General features: G+C 36.4%; 1 protein-coding gene across 4 annotated transcripts in view; it reads left to right on the forward strand.

Annotated features, from left to right (window-relative positions):
* The window catches only part of FAM126A (family with sequence similarity 126 member A), a 61,613-nt gene that overhangs the window by 1,090 nt on the left and 39,974 nt on the right, over positions 1–20,549 (forward strand). For all 4 annotated transcript variants that reach the window (XM_014455914.2, XM_023753856.1, XM_006088809.3 and 1 more), the window contains exon 2: positions 15,671–15,749. In XM_014455914.2, coding sequence (XP_014311400.1) covers positions 15,699–15,749 — 51 coding nt within the window. In that variant the 5' untranslated portion in view covers positions 15,671–15,698. The remainder of the gene's footprint in view (positions 1–15,670; positions 15,750–20,549) is intronic.

Genomic DNA, 20,549 nt, shown 5'->3' on the forward strand with positions numbered 1-20,549 from the left:
ATTGTACACTCCGAGTGTAGACGTTTCCGAAAGTTGAACGTTGCAGCCCTAGCGGCGGCGGCTGCACAGAATCGGTGTCTGATACACACGCTGCCGCCCGCCCGGCAGCCCCGCCGCTCCGCTCGCGCTGCAGGTAGGGGAGTTGGTGCCGCTGGCCTGGCAGCTGCTACTTATCTCAGAGCCCCGACTGCAGGCAGCAGGGCCCACGCAGTCCTTTTGCAAATTATCTGTCCTTTGAGTCACACGTAGTTTTTGGAGCTGGTATGCCCACCTCTTTGGCTCATGTAACCCTTTACAGTTTGAGATTTTCAGCTTTTAAAATCTCATCTACATAAAGTCATAAGGATCTCTTTTCACCTTGAGTCAATGTTATATTCCTGGGAGGCTTGTTTTCCTTAAGAATATTGTCTTAACATCCAAACTCTACCCCCTCAAACTCCCCCAACTTATAAGCATCCCCCCCCCCCTTTAGGTTAATAACATTTTAAGGTTTGCAAGATCCGTATTAGTCCAAAGCACCACATTTTTAAAGTGCAGGGAAAGGCAAGAAAGAAAAAAGGAAAACCTTTAGTTATTCAGATAATTCATGTAAACAAAATAGTAAGGGAGAAAACCATCACATGGTTAGAAAACAAATTCTGGATTTGGCTTATTCTTTTTTTAATTTACACTGATTATTACCAGAGAGGGATTATAAACCCTCTTAGTTATCAGCCTTAACGGTACCTGGTATGGACATCCACATAAAGCATTGGCTAGATTAGTATGTTATTCCTACTTCCTTTCTTTGTTGTATTTATCTTTTCTGAAGTATGCTGTTGGTTGCATTTTTTTAGAGTGGTGTCATTTTGACAGAGTTTAAAAATATCTTATGGTCAAGATATTTGACTGTTTTATTCAGGATCCTGTTGCCTGATATTTATTTTATAATGAATATTAAGAAATCTTTAAATAATGTTAGTATGAAGATCATGTTTAGGGTATCAGGTTTATATTTTGTAAATAATTGAAATTATGTCAAACAAATGTATTTTGTACTGACCCAAGCAGTTAGGTACTAGGGATACAGAAATGAATGTCATAGCTATTGTCATCAAGGAATTTACTAATTTACAAGACAAGTAAGTAAAATAACAATCATACAACCATGTGGTAAGTGATATGCCTAGTGTAGTAAGGGAGCAGAGTAGGAGATAGCTAACTCTTGGTGTAGGTAGAGTCAGGAGCACGCAGTAGAACAGTGGTTCTCAACCTTCCTAAGGCCGCGACCCTTTAATACAGTTCCTCATGTTGTGGTGACCCCCAACCATAAAATTATTTTCGTTGCTACTTCATAACTGTAATTTTGCTACTGTTATGAATCGTCATGTAAATATCTGATATACAGGATGTATTTTCATTGTTATAAATTGAACATAATTAAAGCCTAGTGATTAATCACAAAAACAATATGTAATTATATATGTGTTTTCCGATGGTCTTAGGCGACCCCTATGAAAGGGTCGTTCTACCCCCAAAGGGGTCGCGACCCACAGGTTGAGAACCGCTGCAGTAGAGTTTTGAAGTATGATATAATTTTGCCAAGTGCAGTGAATCACTTTCCAAGAGGAGAATATAGAAAGTGAGAAGGCAAAGAGGCATGAGAAACCATGATAGATTAGAGAGGTCATTCTCAATGACAAGTCTAAAGTCAATAACATTGACATTGAATGCAGGAGTTAGGGAAGTGGTGGAAGATGAGACTAGTGAGGGTGGTAGAAGGCTGGACCAGGGCATTGTTTCTTGAATTTGACCAAGCTATGGAGCATTCAGGTGAAGATGTAGGTGTCTGGATCTATGGATGTGGAATTTGTAAAGGAAATCAGGATTAGAGGGAAAATTGGGGGTTAATTTGAAGCTGTATTGATTTAGTTATGTTGAAATAAGTCAGGGAAAGCCTTTAGCATGATAAAAGCAGCAGAGAACTGACTGATAAAGAGAAGTGGGTAGAAGAATAGTGTGAAAGAGAAGAGAAAGGTGGAGTCAGAGAAGGGTGGGAGGGCCATCAGGAGAGATGCTAAGGGTGGAGAGATTTTCACATAGAGGAGGAATGGATGGACAGTTTTGAATGCTGTAAAGAAGTATCAAGTAAGGAGAGGACTCCAGGAACCAGTGAATTTGTCAGGAGTCCATAGGTGACTTTAACAAGTACAGTTTTAGCTGAGTGGTGATTCAGAAACCAGTCTTCAGAAAATTGAGAAAGAATGGGTGATGATGATAAAGTAAACATGCTTGAATGAGGCATTTCAAGAAAACTGAAAGAATGGAGAGAGGAGATAAAGATCGATATAGAGCAGTGGTTCTCAATCTTAGCTGCACATTTACAATCATCTGGAGAGTTTTTAAGAATCCCAGTTTCCAGGGGGAGCCCCCGTATCAATTTGTGGGTGGGACCCAGACATCAGTATTTATTTCAACAGCTTTATTGAAGTATAATTAGCATTCAATAAGCTACACATTTGAAGTGTGTAGTTTATTTGACATATGTCTACTCTCACAAAACCATCACCACAATCAAAATAATGAACAGATTCATCACCTCCAAAAGTTTTCTCTCCTCCCTTTCATCTCTGTAAGCTATTGCTCTACTTTCTGTTACAATAGATTAGTTGCATAGGTATTTTAAAGTTCCCTGGGTAATTCCACTGTGCAGGCATGTTGAAACCACTACAAAGGGATTCAGGTTGAAGAAATGTTATGCTTGTTTCTTTACATTCTTAAGGAAAGCAAGAAATAAGATATTCAGGAAAGATTAGATAGATGTTTATTGGAATTAAGTCCCTGAGACAATAGAAGTGGTTGGAATTTAGTGCTTTGACCAATAAGAAAGGAAGATAATTCTGGAAACAACATCTCTAACAAAGATGTTAAAGATAGTATATTTATTTGTTATCAGCATCAAAGTTGTCATCATATAGTATCAGGATTGGTTTCTGAAGTACTAAAAAAAATTTAGCATGTTGATATTGTGAAAATGGATGCCCTTCAGAAAACCCCTTAAATGGAGCCTGAGACCCTGGCACCACCATGTAATGTTTTGTCATTTTTTGGAGGGGAGCAGATGGAATTAACAGTTTGATTATTGCTTATTGTTGAGAGCCAGAGTCTTTTTGGCCCTCGCAGAGTTAGGCTGCATATTTGCACTGAGGAAAGAGAACATTTAACATTTGAAAATCTCCTGTTTACAACATCTTTGCTCAGAAGAAATCCTGCTTGCTTGCCGTTAGGATATATGCCTTTTAAATACATTGGGGGAGAAAATAATTTCTCTGTCTCTCAAATGAGACTGAGAAGAGTTGTGATTAGAAAGTGTCGAAGGCCCATGCTTTCTATACTGAGAAAGATAATACCTATATTCCCCCCATTCACTTTTTAGAAAAAAGTTTCTGGCTCACAATTTGAATGTAGGTAAAAGCTGAGCCCTATTGGTTTTGAGGTCCAGGGGTTGTTCCTTACTCTTGATTCTTACATTTGGCATGGGGCTAAAAGCAGAATGGCTAATATCTAAATATTTTTTTTCACATTGTACTTGATCATAAAGGTGGAGTGAAAAACTTCTGATTGTTTTCTAGAGTTCTCAACATTTCTTTCACTGTGATTCAGGCTTGGCATCCCTGATTTTTGTGCAGCCTAAATAGAGTGGGAATATCAATGTTGCCCTGATTTTGGATACCATTGTAGCTATAGTCACAGCAGTATTGTAAACATTCGGTATTTTCTTAGTTACTAATGTAATACATAATAATTGTAGTAATATTGTAAAATTCAGGAAAGCATAAATTATAAGTAACATTTATAATGCCTCCATCCCGGGATAATCATTATTATCACTTTGGTCTTATTGGCCTTTTTAATAGGTATTTACTTTTTTTTTTTTTTAAAGAAACCATATCATATATAGTTTCATTTTTTGGTATGAGTTGTTTTCTCGTTGTCTTATTTTCACTTAATAGAATGAATGCTTACCCAAGTCAATAAAGTATTATTTGTTTATAACATAACATTACTTTAAATGTGTGGATAATATTCAGCAAATGGATTTATCATCATTTATTTAACCACCATTTCAATTGTTGAAAATTTAGGCTTTTCTCAATAAATGTGAGTGAATAATGTAGTAGTTAGGTTCTTGACAGTTTAATCATTATATTTTTATTTCCTTAGGATAAATTCTGAAGTCAAAAGTTATGCATATTTAAATTATTTTAAATAGGTATTAATAGATTGCCTTCCAGAAAGGTTTAATTACTATTCACATTTATTGTTTTGAGAAAGCCAGCAACCTCTTCATATTCAGCACTAGCAATGAAAAACTGCCATTTAATATGAAAAGTTGTATCTTATACAAATTTTATTTCTTTATTAGTGACACTAAATATTTGTATTTCTTTTGTGAATTATCCATTAGTGTCTTTGTTTATTAAGATATTGGAGATTTTTAAAAATTTAGTTATGAGAGCTCTTTGTATGTGAAACTATTATACCTTTGTCAAATTACATTGCAAATAATTTCTCCAGTTTGTCATCTGCATCCTAATTTTGTTTTTGGTGTAGGTTTTTCTTTTTAAACAGATTTTTAAAATCCTCACCCAAGGATATGTTTTTATTGATTTGAGAGAGAGAGAGAGAGAGAGAGAGAGAGAGAGAGAGAGAGAAAGGGATAGGAAGAGAGAAACATCAATCTGTTGTCTTTTCCATGCACCCAACCTGGGATCAAACCCTAAACCTAGGTATGTGCCCTAACTGGGAATCGAACATGAGACCTTTTGGTGTACAGGATATTGCTTCAACCAACTGAACCACACCGGCCAGGGCTTTTTACACAGATTTTTAAACATTTTTAGTATAGTTAAATCTATCAAATTTTCTTTTGATATCTGCCTGCTTAGGAAAGCCTTCTCAAATTTCCAGAGTATATAACTATTCACCTCTATTTCCTTATATTACTTTCACAGTTTTAAAAAACATTTACATCTTTAAAAAATATATATTTTATTGACTTTTTATAGAGAGGAAGGGAAAGGGAGAGGGATAGAGTGTTTGAAACATCGATGAGAGGAACATCGATCAGCTGCCTCCTGCACATCCCCCAGTGGTGGGGATGTGCCCGCAACCAAGGTACATGCCCTTGACCGGAATTGAACCTGGGACCCTTGAGTCCGCAAGCCGACGCTCTATCCACTGAGCCAAACCAGTTAGGGCACATCTTTAGTCTATTTTGGATGTATTTTAATGTAGAGTGGCAAGTCCATCATTTTAATACTTTTTATTGAACAATTATCTTTCCTCAAAGGATTTATTTTTAATTTTATTTTTTTCTTTAGCTTCACAATTATTGTTTCTTAAAGTCAGTTTTCCCCCTTTTTATCGATTTTATTGGGGTGACACTGGTTAACAGAATTATACAGGTTTCAGGTGCACAATTTTACAACACATAATCTGTACATTGTATTGTATGTTCACCACCCCAAGTCAAGTCTCCGTCCATCACCATTTATCGCCCTATACCCTCCTTCACCTTCCTTCACCTCATAACCACCTCTTCCCCAGCAATCACCACACTGTTGTCCATGTCCATGAGTTTTTTTTCTCCTTTTTTTTTTCTTTTTGGCTCAATCCTCCCTCCCCTGCCACTTAGCCCCCCCACCACACCCCCAACAGCTGTCAGCTTGCTCTCCGTATATATGCGTCTGTCACTATTTTGCTTGTTAGTTCATTTTGTTCATTAGATTCCACGTATGAGTGAAATCATATGATACTTATCTTTCTCTGACTGGCTTATTTCACTTAGCATAATGTTCTCCAGGTCCATCCATGCTGTTGCAAAAGATAAGATTTCCTTCTTTTTTACAGACAAGCAGTATTCCATTGTGGAAATGTACCACAGCTTTTTTTATCCACTCATCTACTGATGGACACTTGGGCTGCTTCCAAATCTCAGCTATTGTAAATAATGCTGCAATGAACATGGGGGTGCATATATTTTTTTCAAATTAGTGTTTTGGGTTATTTGAATAAATCCCCAGAAGTGGAATTACTGAGTCATAAGGCAGTTCCATTTTTAATTTTTTGAGGAACTTCCATACTGTTTTCATAGTGGCTGCACCAATCTGCATTCCCACCAACAGTGTACAAAGATTCCCTTTTCTTCATATCCTTCCTCAGAGGTTTTAAATGTCATCTTTATTATATAACAAATTATGTTTATATATATCTATATGATTTTTTCTAGGCCTTTTATTCTGCTTCATTGGAATCTTTATTTTTTGATCCAGTAATTTCAAACAGTCCTAATTATTAGAACTTTTAATATGTCTTATTATATGGTTGTGTGAATTCCTATTATCTTTTTCAAAAGATTTTTGGCATTTTTCATATATTTATTTTTCCAGATTACCTTTAACTGAAAACATTTTATTAAGATTCTAAAAGAGCCCCATTGGAATTTCTAAATTAATATTTTGAAGGTAATTGTGATATCTTTACAATATAATTATAATTTCTCCAAGTCATCTTTAATGACTCAGTGTTTTATAGTTTTCTTCATTTGATTCTGCCTGTCTTCAAAGTTAAATTTTCATATTTTAAAACTTATTTTGCTATTGTGAATGTAATCTTTTTTCTTTGTATTTTAAAGAGAATTACATCTTCTAGGTGTGGGACATAGAAAAGTTGGTGATTTGTGTATACTGTTTTCTAAATGGTCATTTTATGAGCTTTTAATTCTAATAGTTTTTAATATTTTTATAATAAGGCAGTTATAGCATTGGACATGTTAGTTTTGTCTTCTTGCCAATATCTAATACTTATTCCTTTTTTAAAAAATTATAATTATCAGAACATCTAGGATAATGTTAAATTATGGTAGCGAATAGTAAACATCTTTAGCTTGTTTCTCATTTAAATGAGAATAATTTTAGGGTTTCAAAGTTGTGCATTATTTTTGACAATTTTTTTAGCTTGTTGAGAAAATAGTTTTGCATTTTCTTTAAGCAGAAGATCTTGGAATGGGAATGAGATAATATTTGCATAATGCACTTTATTTTTTTAAAATATATTTTTATTGATTTCAGAGAGGAGAGAGAGAGAGAGAAACATCAATGATGAGAGAGACTCATTGATTGTCTGCCTCCTGCACGTTCCCACTGGGGATCGAGCCTGCAACTTGGGCATGTGCCCTGACCGGGAATCAAACCATGACCTCCTGGTTCATAGGTCAATGTTCAACTTCTGAGCCACGCTGGTTGGGCAATATAATGCACTTTATATAATTCACATTTTAATTTATTGGGTGTTCAAAAACAATTTGTATTCCTGAATTTCGTTTGTACCTTGTAAAGAATGTGATGTAAGATCAAGGAGTTTTGGAAACAGTACTTTCCTACTGTAGTTGAAATATTTGCCGTTGTTGAGGCTTGTATCAGGGTAGCCTTGTGGTAGTAAATGTTAAGTGATATTTGTTTGGTGTGTGTATCTTGAACAAAGAGTCTTTGATTAGCTGATGAACATTAGCTGCTTTCTCATATAAATGCATAAAGATTCATTTAGTTCTTTGCACGAGACTTAATGAAAACATTGTATTTGAGTTCTTAAACTGTACTATGAAAATTATTTCAGGTTATAGAATAATGTAAGCCTTAAAAGTGCTAAAATTGGGCAAGCAATTATGAACTCTATTTTTATCTTTTTGAGCCCCTCTGGTTTTTTTTTTCCCCTTTCAATGTCAATAACATTTAATTAATTGAGTTAGGGTACTGGTTCTAATTAACATACATATACTACACTCCCCTCCTCTGCCCATGTGGAGTATAACAAGTTGCCCATTTGGCCTCTTTAAACTTGCTAGGCACATATACACCCTCTTCCACCCTAAATTTCAAGTTTCCTGCTCATTTGTTAACCCATAGATATTACAGTAGTGGACAGAGTGACAACATAGCCCCTAAAACGTAAACACTTTAGTAGTTTAGAAGAGGGAGAGACTTTTTGGGAAAATTATGAAACTTCAAGTGGGTCCTGATAGAGGAATGACTTCATTCCAGACGTTGAATAGGGAAGAAGATGAAAATACTTTAAAAATGAGTTGGGGGAAAGCATCCACTATGTAGGAAAAGTAGAACTGTGCAAATCAACTAGACTACTAGAGAAGTACAGAAAATAAGAAGGATGGTTACATGGGTGATAGAATCAGAATACTGAAGTCAGTGATGTCTTCTTAGTAGAGTTTCAGAAAGGAAGACACTTGTGACAAGGTTAAAGAGAAAGAATGAGTATTGAGGAAGAACCAATAGATTTATTTATAAGACCATGGAGAATATATGATGAGAACCAATATATACTGTAAAGGGGGTAAGGAATACATTTGGTGGTGAAATAATTGGAGGCAGTGACAGTAGATTAGGTTACTAAATCAGAAAGTTAATCAGTGAAGCATAAATAAGGATGGCAGTAACTGGAGGGCATTAGAATCTAATAAAGCCTTCCTCTCATTCTCCCTCCATCCCTTTTCAGGAAGTGTAAGATCCTGAAATTTATTCTCAATTGTCAAATTGATAAATATCTTGTTAGTGATGATGAGAGCTATCATTATTTACGTCTATGGTGTGCCAGTGCCCTATTTGTATTATTATTTTTTACCTTTTTTTAAAGAGAGCATTTTTATTATTATCTTTAATATATTTTATTGATTTCAGAGAGGAAGGGAGAGGGAGAGAGAGATAGAAACATCAATGATGAGAGAGAATCATTGATAGTTTGCCTCCTGCACGTCCCCCACTGGGGATCGAGCAACCCGGGCATGTACCCTTGACCGGAATCAAACCCAGGACCCTATAGTCCGCAGGCCAATGTTTTATCCACTGAACCAAACCAGCTAGGGCTATTTTTTACCTTTTAAAAAACTTTATTGTTTAAAGTATTACATATCCTCCTCCTTCCCTCCCCCTTTGACACTCTCCATCCTGCTGCTGCCCCCTCCTCAGGACTTCCCCAACCAATGTTTATCCACGGGCTATGCATACATGCATATAAGTTCTTTGTTTAATATTTGTATTGTTTTTAATCCCTAAGACATTCCTATAATGCAGATGTTGATAACTACTTTTCACAGTTGGGAGCATCCTTATTAACAGTTCTGAGATCACTATAGTAAATACCAGTGATACACTTTTTCATCTCTTTTCTTTTTCTTCATTCCATTCATTGAAAAAAATACTGAACCCAAGAATTTTCTGAAAGTCACACGCTAACAAGTGCCAGAGCTGGGTCTAACTGTGAAATAAAGACTGACTCCAGTACCCTACCATGATTTTTCTATGACCCTATAATTTTCAACTTGGCTGCCAAAGAGAATCATCCATGTAATTTATTTTTCCCTACCAATTTATTTTGGAATGAAAATATTCTAGTTTTTAATTTGGAATGAAAATATTAGGGAGAAAAAAAAGAATAAAAGAGTATTGGATTGTTGAATGGTGATTGAGAATGGGGACTCTGGAGTTAGACTGCTTGGGGTCTAACCCTAACTCAACCACTTACTGGTATGTGACCTTGGACAGGTTATTTGTTTAGGCTAGCAGCAGCTGCTCCTTCCTTCCTTCCTTCCTTCCTTCCTTCCTTCCTTCCTTCCTTCCTTCCTTCCTTCCTTCCCCTCCTCTTCTTCCTCTTCCTCGTCCTCTGCCTCTTCCTTCTCTTCCTCCTCTTCCTCCTGCTCCTCCTCTTCCTCCTCCACCTGCTTCTTTTGTGAAGTAGAGATTATATTAATTCACCACTTGTGAAGACTGTGAGGATTAAATGAAAATTCCCATAAAGCACTTAGCATGGTGCTGGACACATAAGTGCTTGAGGAATATTAGTCATTATCATAATATTATCCATGGACATCCATCATTGCTGTGTATGAGACATTTGACTCACACTAAGTGTTTTCCAGACTTTATTCCCAGTGATGCCAGATGTGGCTGAACAGTAAAGGATTCCATGGTCAAATGCTCTTGGGAAAATACTTCATTCTAAACACCTTTCTTGGAGATTTATAACACAGATTTAACATATAAAGGCCCTGAAAAGTCCTTTGATTAAGCTTAAAAGAAAGAAACTTCTTTAACTGTCTTGAATAGTTACATTTTCATGGGGAAAGCCTTTTTTTTTTATAACTATAGTACCACTGTTAATATCTTTCTGAATAGTTTTCTTATAACATCAACTGAGGAAGCACTGCCTAAATTATTTAATGTATTTGCATTTACCTCAGTTAGTGAATTAATACAGAGGTTTATCCTTTTATTTTTCCTGATTATAATCTACAGTAACAATATGATATTTAGTTGGAAGGATCCAGGAGTTGGGGATTCTGATATTTCTGTAACTATGAGAGTGATCTTATATTTTACCTCTGTATGTGCCTTGATTTCTTTCTTTTTTAAAATATTTTTTTATTAATTTCAGAGAGGAAGGGAGAGGAAGAGAGAGAGAGAGAAACATCAATGATGAGAGAGAATCATTGATTGGCTGCCTCTTGCACACCCCCCAACTGGGGATTGAGCCCGAAACCCGGGCATGTGCCCTTGACCGGAATCGAACCTGGGACCCTTCAGTGGGCAGGCTGACGCTCTATCCACTGAGCCAAACATGTAAATTTAAAATGTTTGAAATGTAAAATATGACATGACAATCAAATGACAAAATTTTTATATCTAAGATTAATTGGAGATTAATATTGAAGTAGAATAAAAAATTTAACTGTCAGAGCAGTTATTTATAATTAACTTGATTGTCTATCTTGAACATTCAAGATAATAGACAAGAATTACTAGAAGTCTGAATAACTAATTCACTAAGATTGGTAGAAATAATCAGAATACATAGGAAAAGGATGGCTTTCCTAAATACTTGTAATTAGCAATTATAATTACAAAGAACAAAACATAAAGTTTAAAAAAGAGAGAAGAGCTCATTTATAAAAGTAACATAAACTAGCCCCTATCAGATAACAAAAGGCATTTGTAGAACAGACTGTTAATTGTTCACAACTATTTGTTTTTCACTTCTTTCTCAGGAGTAGAACCCAAATTTTTAGCTATGTGTCACTCTGTTAAAGATTATTTTGCTTAGCCTCCCATAATGCTGTGTGTGGCCATTAATACTGAACTCTGGCCAATGAGCTATATATGGAAGTTATCAAGAGCTCAGGGAAGGAAGTCTCCTTAGGTGGAAGGCATTCTCTCTCCTCCTTATCCCTTTTTTCTTGAATGTGGGCAGAATGTGAGTAGGAGAGAGTCAGAGACCCCACATAGAGGAGAGGTTCAGGGACAGAAAGTTAAAATGAGGTATGTATATAGGGCATTTTGAGCTTACAATGAGGTACTGCGTTGGGTCATTACAGGACAAGAAGAAGAGGAGATGTTCAGTAATTAGTAGTTTGCTCTGCCAGGTAGATAGGTCAAGACAGGTGGTCTTTGATTATCTCTTATTATGGGTAATGCCCCTAACTAAAATTCTTCTAGTTGGTTAAAGGAGTTGAAGGGGACAAATGTTTCTTATGAGCCCACAGGGTCTCGGTTGTCTTTAGCTCAGAATAATCTGAATACCACAGAGACACATCTTGGGGTGACATGTTCTGAACCCCAACAGTTCCCTCCTCTGAAGCTTCCTGAGAGAAGTATCACATTCCAGAAGTTGGGTCGATAGAATTTGTTCCATATCTCATTAAACCAGTCTGTCGCCATAACCGGTTTGGCTTAGTGGATAGAGCGTCGGCCTGCGGACTGAAAGGTCCCAGGTTCGATTCCGGTCAAGGGCATGTACCTTGGTTGCGGGCACATCCCCAGTAGGAGGTGTGCAGGAGGCAGCTGATCGATGTTTCTCTCTCATCGATGTTTCTAACTCTCTATCCCTCTCCCTTCCTCTCTGTAAAAAATCAATAAAATATATTTAAAAAACAAAAAAAACACACAAAAAAACAGTCTGTCTAAGTATAGGTCAGATCAGTTAAACAGTTATTCATTTTAGGAAGTGGTGATGCAGGTGGGCTCCCAAAATTAGTCCTATGGTGCAAGCAAATCAGGTATTTAATAAAAGGCATTTCTATGGAAACAAGAAAAATGAAGGTTAATGATTGGAGAAGACTATAATCCCAGTTTCTGAGTTCAGAATACAGGCAGTAGAGAAGATTTCTAGATGTCTAGCCATATCTAGATATTGAGCAAGGTGCTTCTATAGATGCTTGTACTTAAAACACACACACACACACACACACACACACACACACACACACACGGCTTTCTTTTTTCCCCTCTTTGGTCTTAGGAATTGAGGATGATAAAGATAGGTGGGCTGTGAACTGCTTCTAGAGCTGCATTTCTGATTTCACAATGTCCTTTATAAGATAAGGACAATTGCTCTGGTTGACCTTCCTCCCAAGGCACTTCATCCCTAATTAGCTTTTTTTCCCTCTGGGTACATCGTTTTTGTGTTCTTTTATTTAGCATAGGGGAGGATGTATTTTTTAAAATATGTTTTGTTTTTAATTTATTTCAGAGAGAAGAAGGGAGAGGAGAGAGAGATAGGAACATGGATGGAAGAAAAACATTGATCACTGCCTCCTGTATGCCCCACACTGGGGATAGCTCGAAACCTGGGCATGTGCCCTGACCTTCGAACTCCTGGTATATGGGACGAAGCTCAAACAACTAAGCTAAACCTGTGGAGTGTGAGGGGTGGGGAGAGAGGATGATTTCTAAGAAATCCTATCATACTCTTTAATCTTCAGCTTCCAATTTTGCCAAATTTCTGATTAAAAAAAAAGTTATTAAATCTTTTCAAATAGCTTGTCAGGTTTCAGCTGGAATAAATGGTAAATATTTCTGGCAGTATTAAACAATTGCATGGACTCAAGAGGCTGCAAAGGTCATTACCTTCCAGATCATTCCCTCTGATAGCAAAAGAAAGAACTGACAGCCTTCATGTCCCAGGCAGGCAGGGGAATGTTTCCTGGTGAGAGACAATGTCTATTTCCACAATACAATCAGATAAAGGAGATGCAATTACTTTACATGAAGCCTGTGCAAAACATAACAACTTGCCTCTAATCTTTTATCTTAACTCCATCAACCATTAAATCTTAACTATAGCCTCCATTAGAACTTTATCAACAGGTTTTGGGTAGATGAATTGTTCCCTGCCAGACATCCTTTTCCATAAAACATTCAGATAAAGTTGACATAACTCTTTTTAACATAAAGCCTGTGTAAACCTTCCAGTTTTCATAATTGTATCAATCCTTACATTACTATATTCTTTTAACCTAATTGTAGCCTGAGTTAGGGCTTCACCAATGGGTTTTTGTTCCCATAGTTCATGGAATTCTCATGTCAAGGAGTCCTATAAATTTCTCTTTGTTTTACCCTTATCAGTATTAAAATATAGGTATCTCATTTTGTTTATTTGATTTGGAAGCCCTTGCTTTTAAATGATCTAATCTATTTGGAACATTACTCATAATAATCATTGTAATTTTGGGTTATAATTTCCTTGAGGGCTGGCAGCAGTTTGGTAGGACCATAGCCATAAATGGAGTTTAGCCCACATTTCTGTCTGGCCATACGTTGGAGCTTCCAACCTGACAGTTACCAAGCTCAGTTCTTAGGACATAAAAATGTATAAATTGTCTTTTAATAAGATTTTGCCTTTTGTTTTTTCTCTTCATAAGTGCAGAATGGTTATACTTCCAATATCCCATCTCCCTTCCTCCCTTCTCTCCTTTCCTCCCTCCCCCCTTTCTTTCTGTAAATATGTATATATTAATTTCAGAAAGTAATAGAGAGGGAGAGAGAAATAGAAACATCAATGATGAGGGGGAATCATTGATCGGCTGTCTCCTGCACACCCCACACTATATCGAGCCCAAAACCCGGCATATGCCCTGACCGGGAATCGAACCTTGACCTCTTGGTTCATAGGTCAATGCTCAGCCACTGAGCCATGCCCGCCGGGCTTGCTTTCTCTATATCTGCAAATGTCTGAAGGCAAATAGGAAGGTGTCTGAGTTTATTTTGATTTCTCTCCCTCCATCTTATTAAAGGAATCTTAATGACTAGCCAGTATAACAATATGAGAGCTCTCTGAAAATGGTTTTCTTTCTTTTTCATTTAGAAAGTTTTCCAATTCAAAGGATTTGTCTATTGACGAGTAGGATCTTAATAGCTACTCAAACCAATATTCTGGATGCGAGAGACATCCCCAAAGGAGAGTGCAAAAAGATGCAACCCTCACAAGTTAAAGTTGACTCCCAGAGTGAGAAACAGCCATTCCAAAATATGGGGAATCATGTTTCCTCCCTTTTGAATGGGGTGTTTAGATTTCCTAAGGTCAAATCCACATCCTACTTGGCTGCCTGCCATATGCATATTCTCCAACTAATGGAAAACAAGAATGAGGGGCCCTGTTTTTATCATCTCTGGGAGGAAATGGATATACATAGAAAATTCCCTTGAGAGCTTAGCGTGGCTGGACAGAGAGCAGGAGGCACACAAGCAAGTGCAACCTCTAGATAGTGGAAGCCAGAGAGAAAGTATTCTCACTGGTCATAAGGCCAAGCTCTTCAGGACATATGACAAGACAAAAGGAGAGACACCAGACACAGAGAGAAATACAGCATTAATAAAATACATAAGTACTCATACCAAATAACCAAACATTGATAAGCCCAAGAAATTAGTTTTACAAATATTTTCTTCTGCCCTATCCAGTTTGGCTGAGTCGGCCTGCAGACTGAAGGGTCCCCTAATAGAATTAGGATTCAGTTTCTGGCAATTCTGTCTCAGTTTCTACTACTTGATAATGCTGATGAAAATTAAGAAGCCTAATGCAGGTTTTGTACCTGAATTAGGAGGTTAGAAAATTTAGGTAGAGCTAAGATTTTTCCTCAAGAAACAGTTTCTAAGTCTACTCTCATATAGATGGGTGGATGAAGATAACTACATTGTACTCTGACAAGTTTTGCTGGAGATAAATTTGTTTTTCATTTCCTAAGCTTCCTTTTTTTTCTTTTTATACTTAAGTAATTCCAATCTTCTGAATAACTAGTGTTGAATACAGTCATTATCTTGGATATTACCACTTTTACTTTTGTTTTGTTAATATTAAGCTTTAAGGGAACCAAGTGGCTTGCCTAGATAGACTGTTATTCTTATAAATAACTGAAATATAAGCAAATTCAATTACTTTAATGCCTTCTATAAAGTCAATTTTGAATGCATGTCTTTTTGAAAATACACAGTTTTAAAATATTTTCTGCAATTTTCTTGCGATGCATCATCTATTTGAAATTATTCACTTGAAACTAGGAAAAAATGTTCAGTATGTTTTGCAGCTGGCATTCATGAAAGCTGAAAGAAAATTGCAGAGCCAATATCATCATATTATGACACTTATACTTTTGTTAAAATTCTTGCATTTTAATGCTTGTTTGTGCACACTGGTTTTGAAATGAACCCAGTAATTTCTGTTTGAAATTGCTTTACTTTTACTAATAGGAAATAACTAAATTTTATAGGTTCATTTCTATCTATAATAATCTGACTATAAAGAAAATGTACTTAAAATTTTAACAATTTTCTATGTTAATTTTCAGATTGAAGATTTAGAACAGATGTGGAAAGATGTTCACTTCAGAGAAAGGGGTTGTGGAGGAATGGTTGTCAGAATTTAAGGTAAAATTTGTTTTAATATAATAATTATATACCAAAGAACTTTGGTCTGGGGTTTAAATTCTAGTGGCTTTTTTTTTTTTTTTTATGACCGAAAAGCTAAATATTTGTGGAAGCAGAAGTATGTCCCAACAAATCTTGATAGGGAATTATTTACACATAGTAATCTTTTCTAGGAGATCAATTCCTTTTTTCTTAAAAGTGGTTCAAACAGTTTGTTTGTTTTTTTCCTTTGATGGCAACACTGCAAAGAATGGTTAGTGTCTGGATGTTGATGTCACTCTCTTCAACCACCATCAAATTCCCAACATGTTAAATGGGAGTGGGCATGATCAACAGTGAGGAGAAAATGGGAAGATATTCACCCAATTTTCTACCAGTAGATCTTTCTCTAGTTGGCTAACTCAGTGACGATATAGGGGTGTATAACTTTTGGTTAGTTGATGAAAATAAAGCCTGTTTTCTTGTTTCATGACTTGTGTCTATGATAGCTAAAATTGTGTTGCTTTAACCAGTTAATTACCTTGTCCTTGTCTTCTGGCTCTCATTGTTACACATAATTATGTGAGCTTTATGATCATGAACAACAGGAATGAAAAGTTTGGGCTGTGACTGTCACTTTTTTTGTTCAGCCCTACCACTCCAAGACCTTCAGGGCTTGTTTCAGTGAGGGAGTTTATATAACAGGTACCAGGCAGGCATTTCGCCAAAGGAAAAGATAAAATTGTTGTAGGATTTAGAGGAAGGGTGGAGTTCAGATGAAATTTAAATGAAGCTGTATTCTGACGGACTTAAAACAAAGCAGGGCTATGTGTAAATGGGGTCAATATCTGGTCTCAACTTTGAAATAGACCCAGGGTCCTGTTGTCTTGGAAACTACAAAGTTAACATTTATATGGAATGTTGTGTTCAAAAACCCCTCCTCTGAACCTTTGTACCTAAGTCGGAAATTGAGCCTGCTTCTCTGTGTCAAGGTGAAGTAGCTCCTCCAGGCAAAAGTGGGATGTTTCATTCTTACCGATTAATGTTTAAACAGTAATTTTTTTGATATTTCTGATTTTAGACAATAAGATTTCTCAGTGAGTAACAACATAGTAGTCACTCAAAAAAGGAGGTTGTTATGATACTTTTCAGCTACGGTGTGTCCTTGAGAGAAACAATATTTCCTATTAAATTTGCAGCTGGCCTTATCAGTCGTTGTTACCTCATCCTGATGAATGAATGGCTGAGCAGATTTTTATTTTTTCACCTTTCATAATCAAGAATTGAGTATCCTTCTATGGAACCCCTAAGTAGTTATAAAGTAAATTAGAATATTATAAAAGTGCACTGTATAAATTTTACATATTGTAATAGATTGACTAAATTTTATGTGCTTTTTTTGATGTATATGTTGTCTTTGTGAATTAAGTGTTCAAGGTGTTTTTAAGTTTTTTTTTCTGCTTCAAGAGGGTTCAATATGGTTCATTATATCATGATTTTTATTTTTTTGCAGTTTGATGGAAATTGTCAAGTTTAACAATTGAGTACCACTTCTAGAGCATTCTTATGTTTAATGGTGAAGCCTAATTTGCAAAAGCAAATATAGCCAATTAGCCATTCTTTAATAGGGGAGTTATGGAAAGATATCATGTTGAAAGATGGAGTATAGGAGAGGAGTCAACTATTAAGGCATATAATTTAAAATAATGACTGAGTCCCTTCCCTCACCTCTATTTGTTATTCCCCTTCCCTTCAGCCTTGACTATATAGATACCCTGGTAAGTGTAGCAGTGAGGAGGGTAAGAGGGCAGTATAGCAGTAAGGGCAGTAATGTGCCGAGTGTTTGAGGAAATGGGTTTTTTGGAGGGAGGGTTACAGAGATGGCATGTAGAAGAGTCAACCAGAGTGGTTACATTGGTAGGTTGGTTACTTTGAGCAAATAAGTAATATGGAGGATAATGGGAGTTAGATTTCTCTGTGTCTGAGAAAGAAATTAGAAACATGGAATGGGGAAAGGCAAGAAAGAACCCTAGGACCCTAAGGTGTTGTATTGAAATTAGGAGAATCAGTATGAATTCATGGATCTAAATATGTATATGATATATTTAGATATGTATATACATGCATATGTGTATACATATATTTCCTAGTTTTTTTCACTAAAGAAGCAATGGCACCCCAGTAGCAATGAGTACACCAAGCACACAGGTCTTATTTTCTAATACCATCTTCCACTTACAGAAACTAGGACATAAATAAACTAAGTAATATTTTGTTAATATAACATATACAGGATAAAAGTAGTTTTTACAGTTGTTTGTATGGAAAATAATACAATAATTAATAAATAATAATACAAGAATAAACTCTCTTCCACATACAACTTTATACTTTCTTTTGCCCGACCCTGTATTATGTGGGTAGTGATATTTTATTAGAATTTTTATAAATTTAACTCAGGGGAAGGAGAGGAGTGAAATCCTGGGCCCCATGAAATAAAAAGTAATTTAATTTAATTTCCCCTAATCCTGCAAGATTAAAATTACCCAATTTTCAGTCAATTTGGTATAACAAATGTTTTAAATTATTGCCTAGTCTGTATTATAGCCAGTTAAAGAGATATTTCCTATTCCTTGGTTAATTTGCTATGGATTCCTGAAAATTATTTTGAATATTATTTTGAATTATGTTAATGTGTGTTTAATTCGGGTTTCTTTATGTTGGATAAAGAAATTAAGGTTATCAGGCAAAATCAGTATTATACTAGAGGTAGTAGAATGCAAAAAAAGTGCTTTAGAACAAACCTCTTAAGTACTTTTAAAATTAGAGTAGCTTGTCTTTGGAAATGATTTGTGATGTTAATTACATTTTTGGTTAAAATTTGGCAAAATTTGAAGACATGCTTCATACTAAAGTATCATTTGGCAGATGGTTTTTTAAAAATGTAAGGATGTGTGATATAGGTTGGGTGGAAGAGAATTAATGAAGATGGACAGATGGATGGAAAACCAATAAATAAAACAACTCTGTTCAAAACATTACACATGAGATTAGATTTTTGAGTGATATATACTTATATAAATACTAGAGGCCTGTTGCACAAAAAGATTCGTGCAATAGGCCTTCCCTTCCCCTGGCTGCCGGCACCGGTTTTCCTCTGGCACCTGGGACCCAGGCCTTTGCTCCGGCCAGAGCCGCCTTCAGTCTTCGCTCCGCTGCTTTGCGCCTCCGTATGCAAATTAACCGACATCTTTGTTGGCAGTTAATTTGCATATCTCACTGATTAGCCAATGGGAGGCGTAGTGAGTGTTCGGTCAATTACCATGTTTGTCTATTATTAGATAGGAGGACTAGAGGCCCAGTGCACAAAATTCGTGCATGGGTAGGGTCCCTAGCGGCTGCCAGCTGCCGGCCGGGGCCTTCCTTCATTCCACACCACCCCCTGGTGGTCAGCGCACATCATAGCAAGCGATCAAACGCCTGGTCGGTCGAACTCCTGAGGGGACACTTTGCATATTAGGCTTTTATATTTATAGATAGATAAGTATATAATTTTAGAAAAGGCCTCTGCTTGGTTTTTTAATTTAAGAAATATTTTTATTGACTTCAGAGAGGAAGAGAGAGAAACATGAATGATGAGAGAGAATCATTGGCTGCCTCTTGCACACTCCACACTGGGGATCAAGCCCGTAACCCAGGCATGTGCCCTGACCAGGAATCAAATCGTGACTTCCTGGTTCATCGGTTGACACTCAACCACTGAGCCATGCCGGCTGGGGGTTAGTTGTTTAATTTAATAACCATGTGCTAATATGGCCAAAGTCATCATGATTGGTAAAGTGGTACAAAGTATATTGGTCTGAGAAGTCAGAAACACTTTGATCTAATTATAAGTCTTCTGCTGGGTGGTTTTATGATATTGGGCCAATCATATAACTTCTTTGCGTCTCACTATTCTCATCAGAAAATTTTAAGTCTGGGAAGTCTGTGAAGATGATTTTAGCACTTTCTACACTGTTCCATGGTCACAGTCTGAACTCCCAACTCCATAACCTCACTCAACATTCTCTCAGATGTACAAAGACAACTCAGTTTGCTTTGTGTGATTTTTTTCCCCTTGGGCTCTGGCTTTGGGCTCTCCTTTTCAGTACACTTTATATACCAACAAAATAATTAGATTGGGACTTCATTATTTTAAGATTTCATGAATTTCAACCTCTAGCTTTTCAAAATTTTACTTGTACCATATTATCTTTCAGATTGTATCATTTTTCTTGATGCTTTATATAGATTTATCTAGCAGATTTCCAGACTCCTAATTTTTTCAATTTTCTGGTAATCACTGAATCTCAGTGTAACTCAAAATCCAGTCTTATGTGTAACGTTTTTGAACAGAGTTGCTTTATTTATTGGTTCTCCACCCATCTGTCCATCTTCATTAATTCTTTTCCACCGAACCCATATCACATCCTTACATTTAAAAAAAAACCATCTGCCAAATGATTCTTTCTTATGAAGCATCTGTCTTCAAATTTTACCAAGACTAATTTTCCAACATAATTTCCGATAATTGCTTTTTTGTCTCCAGTTCTGCCTTCTGAAAAGTGTGAAAGCTTAACTGGTATTTAAGAAGGCCAGTACTGCCCTAGTTGGTTTGGCTCAGTGGATAGAGTGTTGGCCTCTGGACCCAAGGGTCCCGAGTTCGATTCTGGTCAAGGGCTCGTATCTTAGTTGCAAACTCCTCCTTGGCCTGGGCTCTGGTCAGGCGCATGCAGGAGGCAACCAATCCATGTGTTTCTCTTACATCGATATTTCTCTCTG

Source organism: Myotis lucifugus, unplaced genomic scaffold (assembly GCF_000147115.1).
Source record: "Myotis lucifugus unplaced genomic scaffold, Myoluc2.0 scaffold_52, whole genome shotgun sequence".
Classification (NCBI taxonomy): domain Eukaryota; kingdom Metazoa; phylum Chordata; class Mammalia; order Chiroptera; family Vespertilionidae; genus Myotis; species Myotis lucifugus.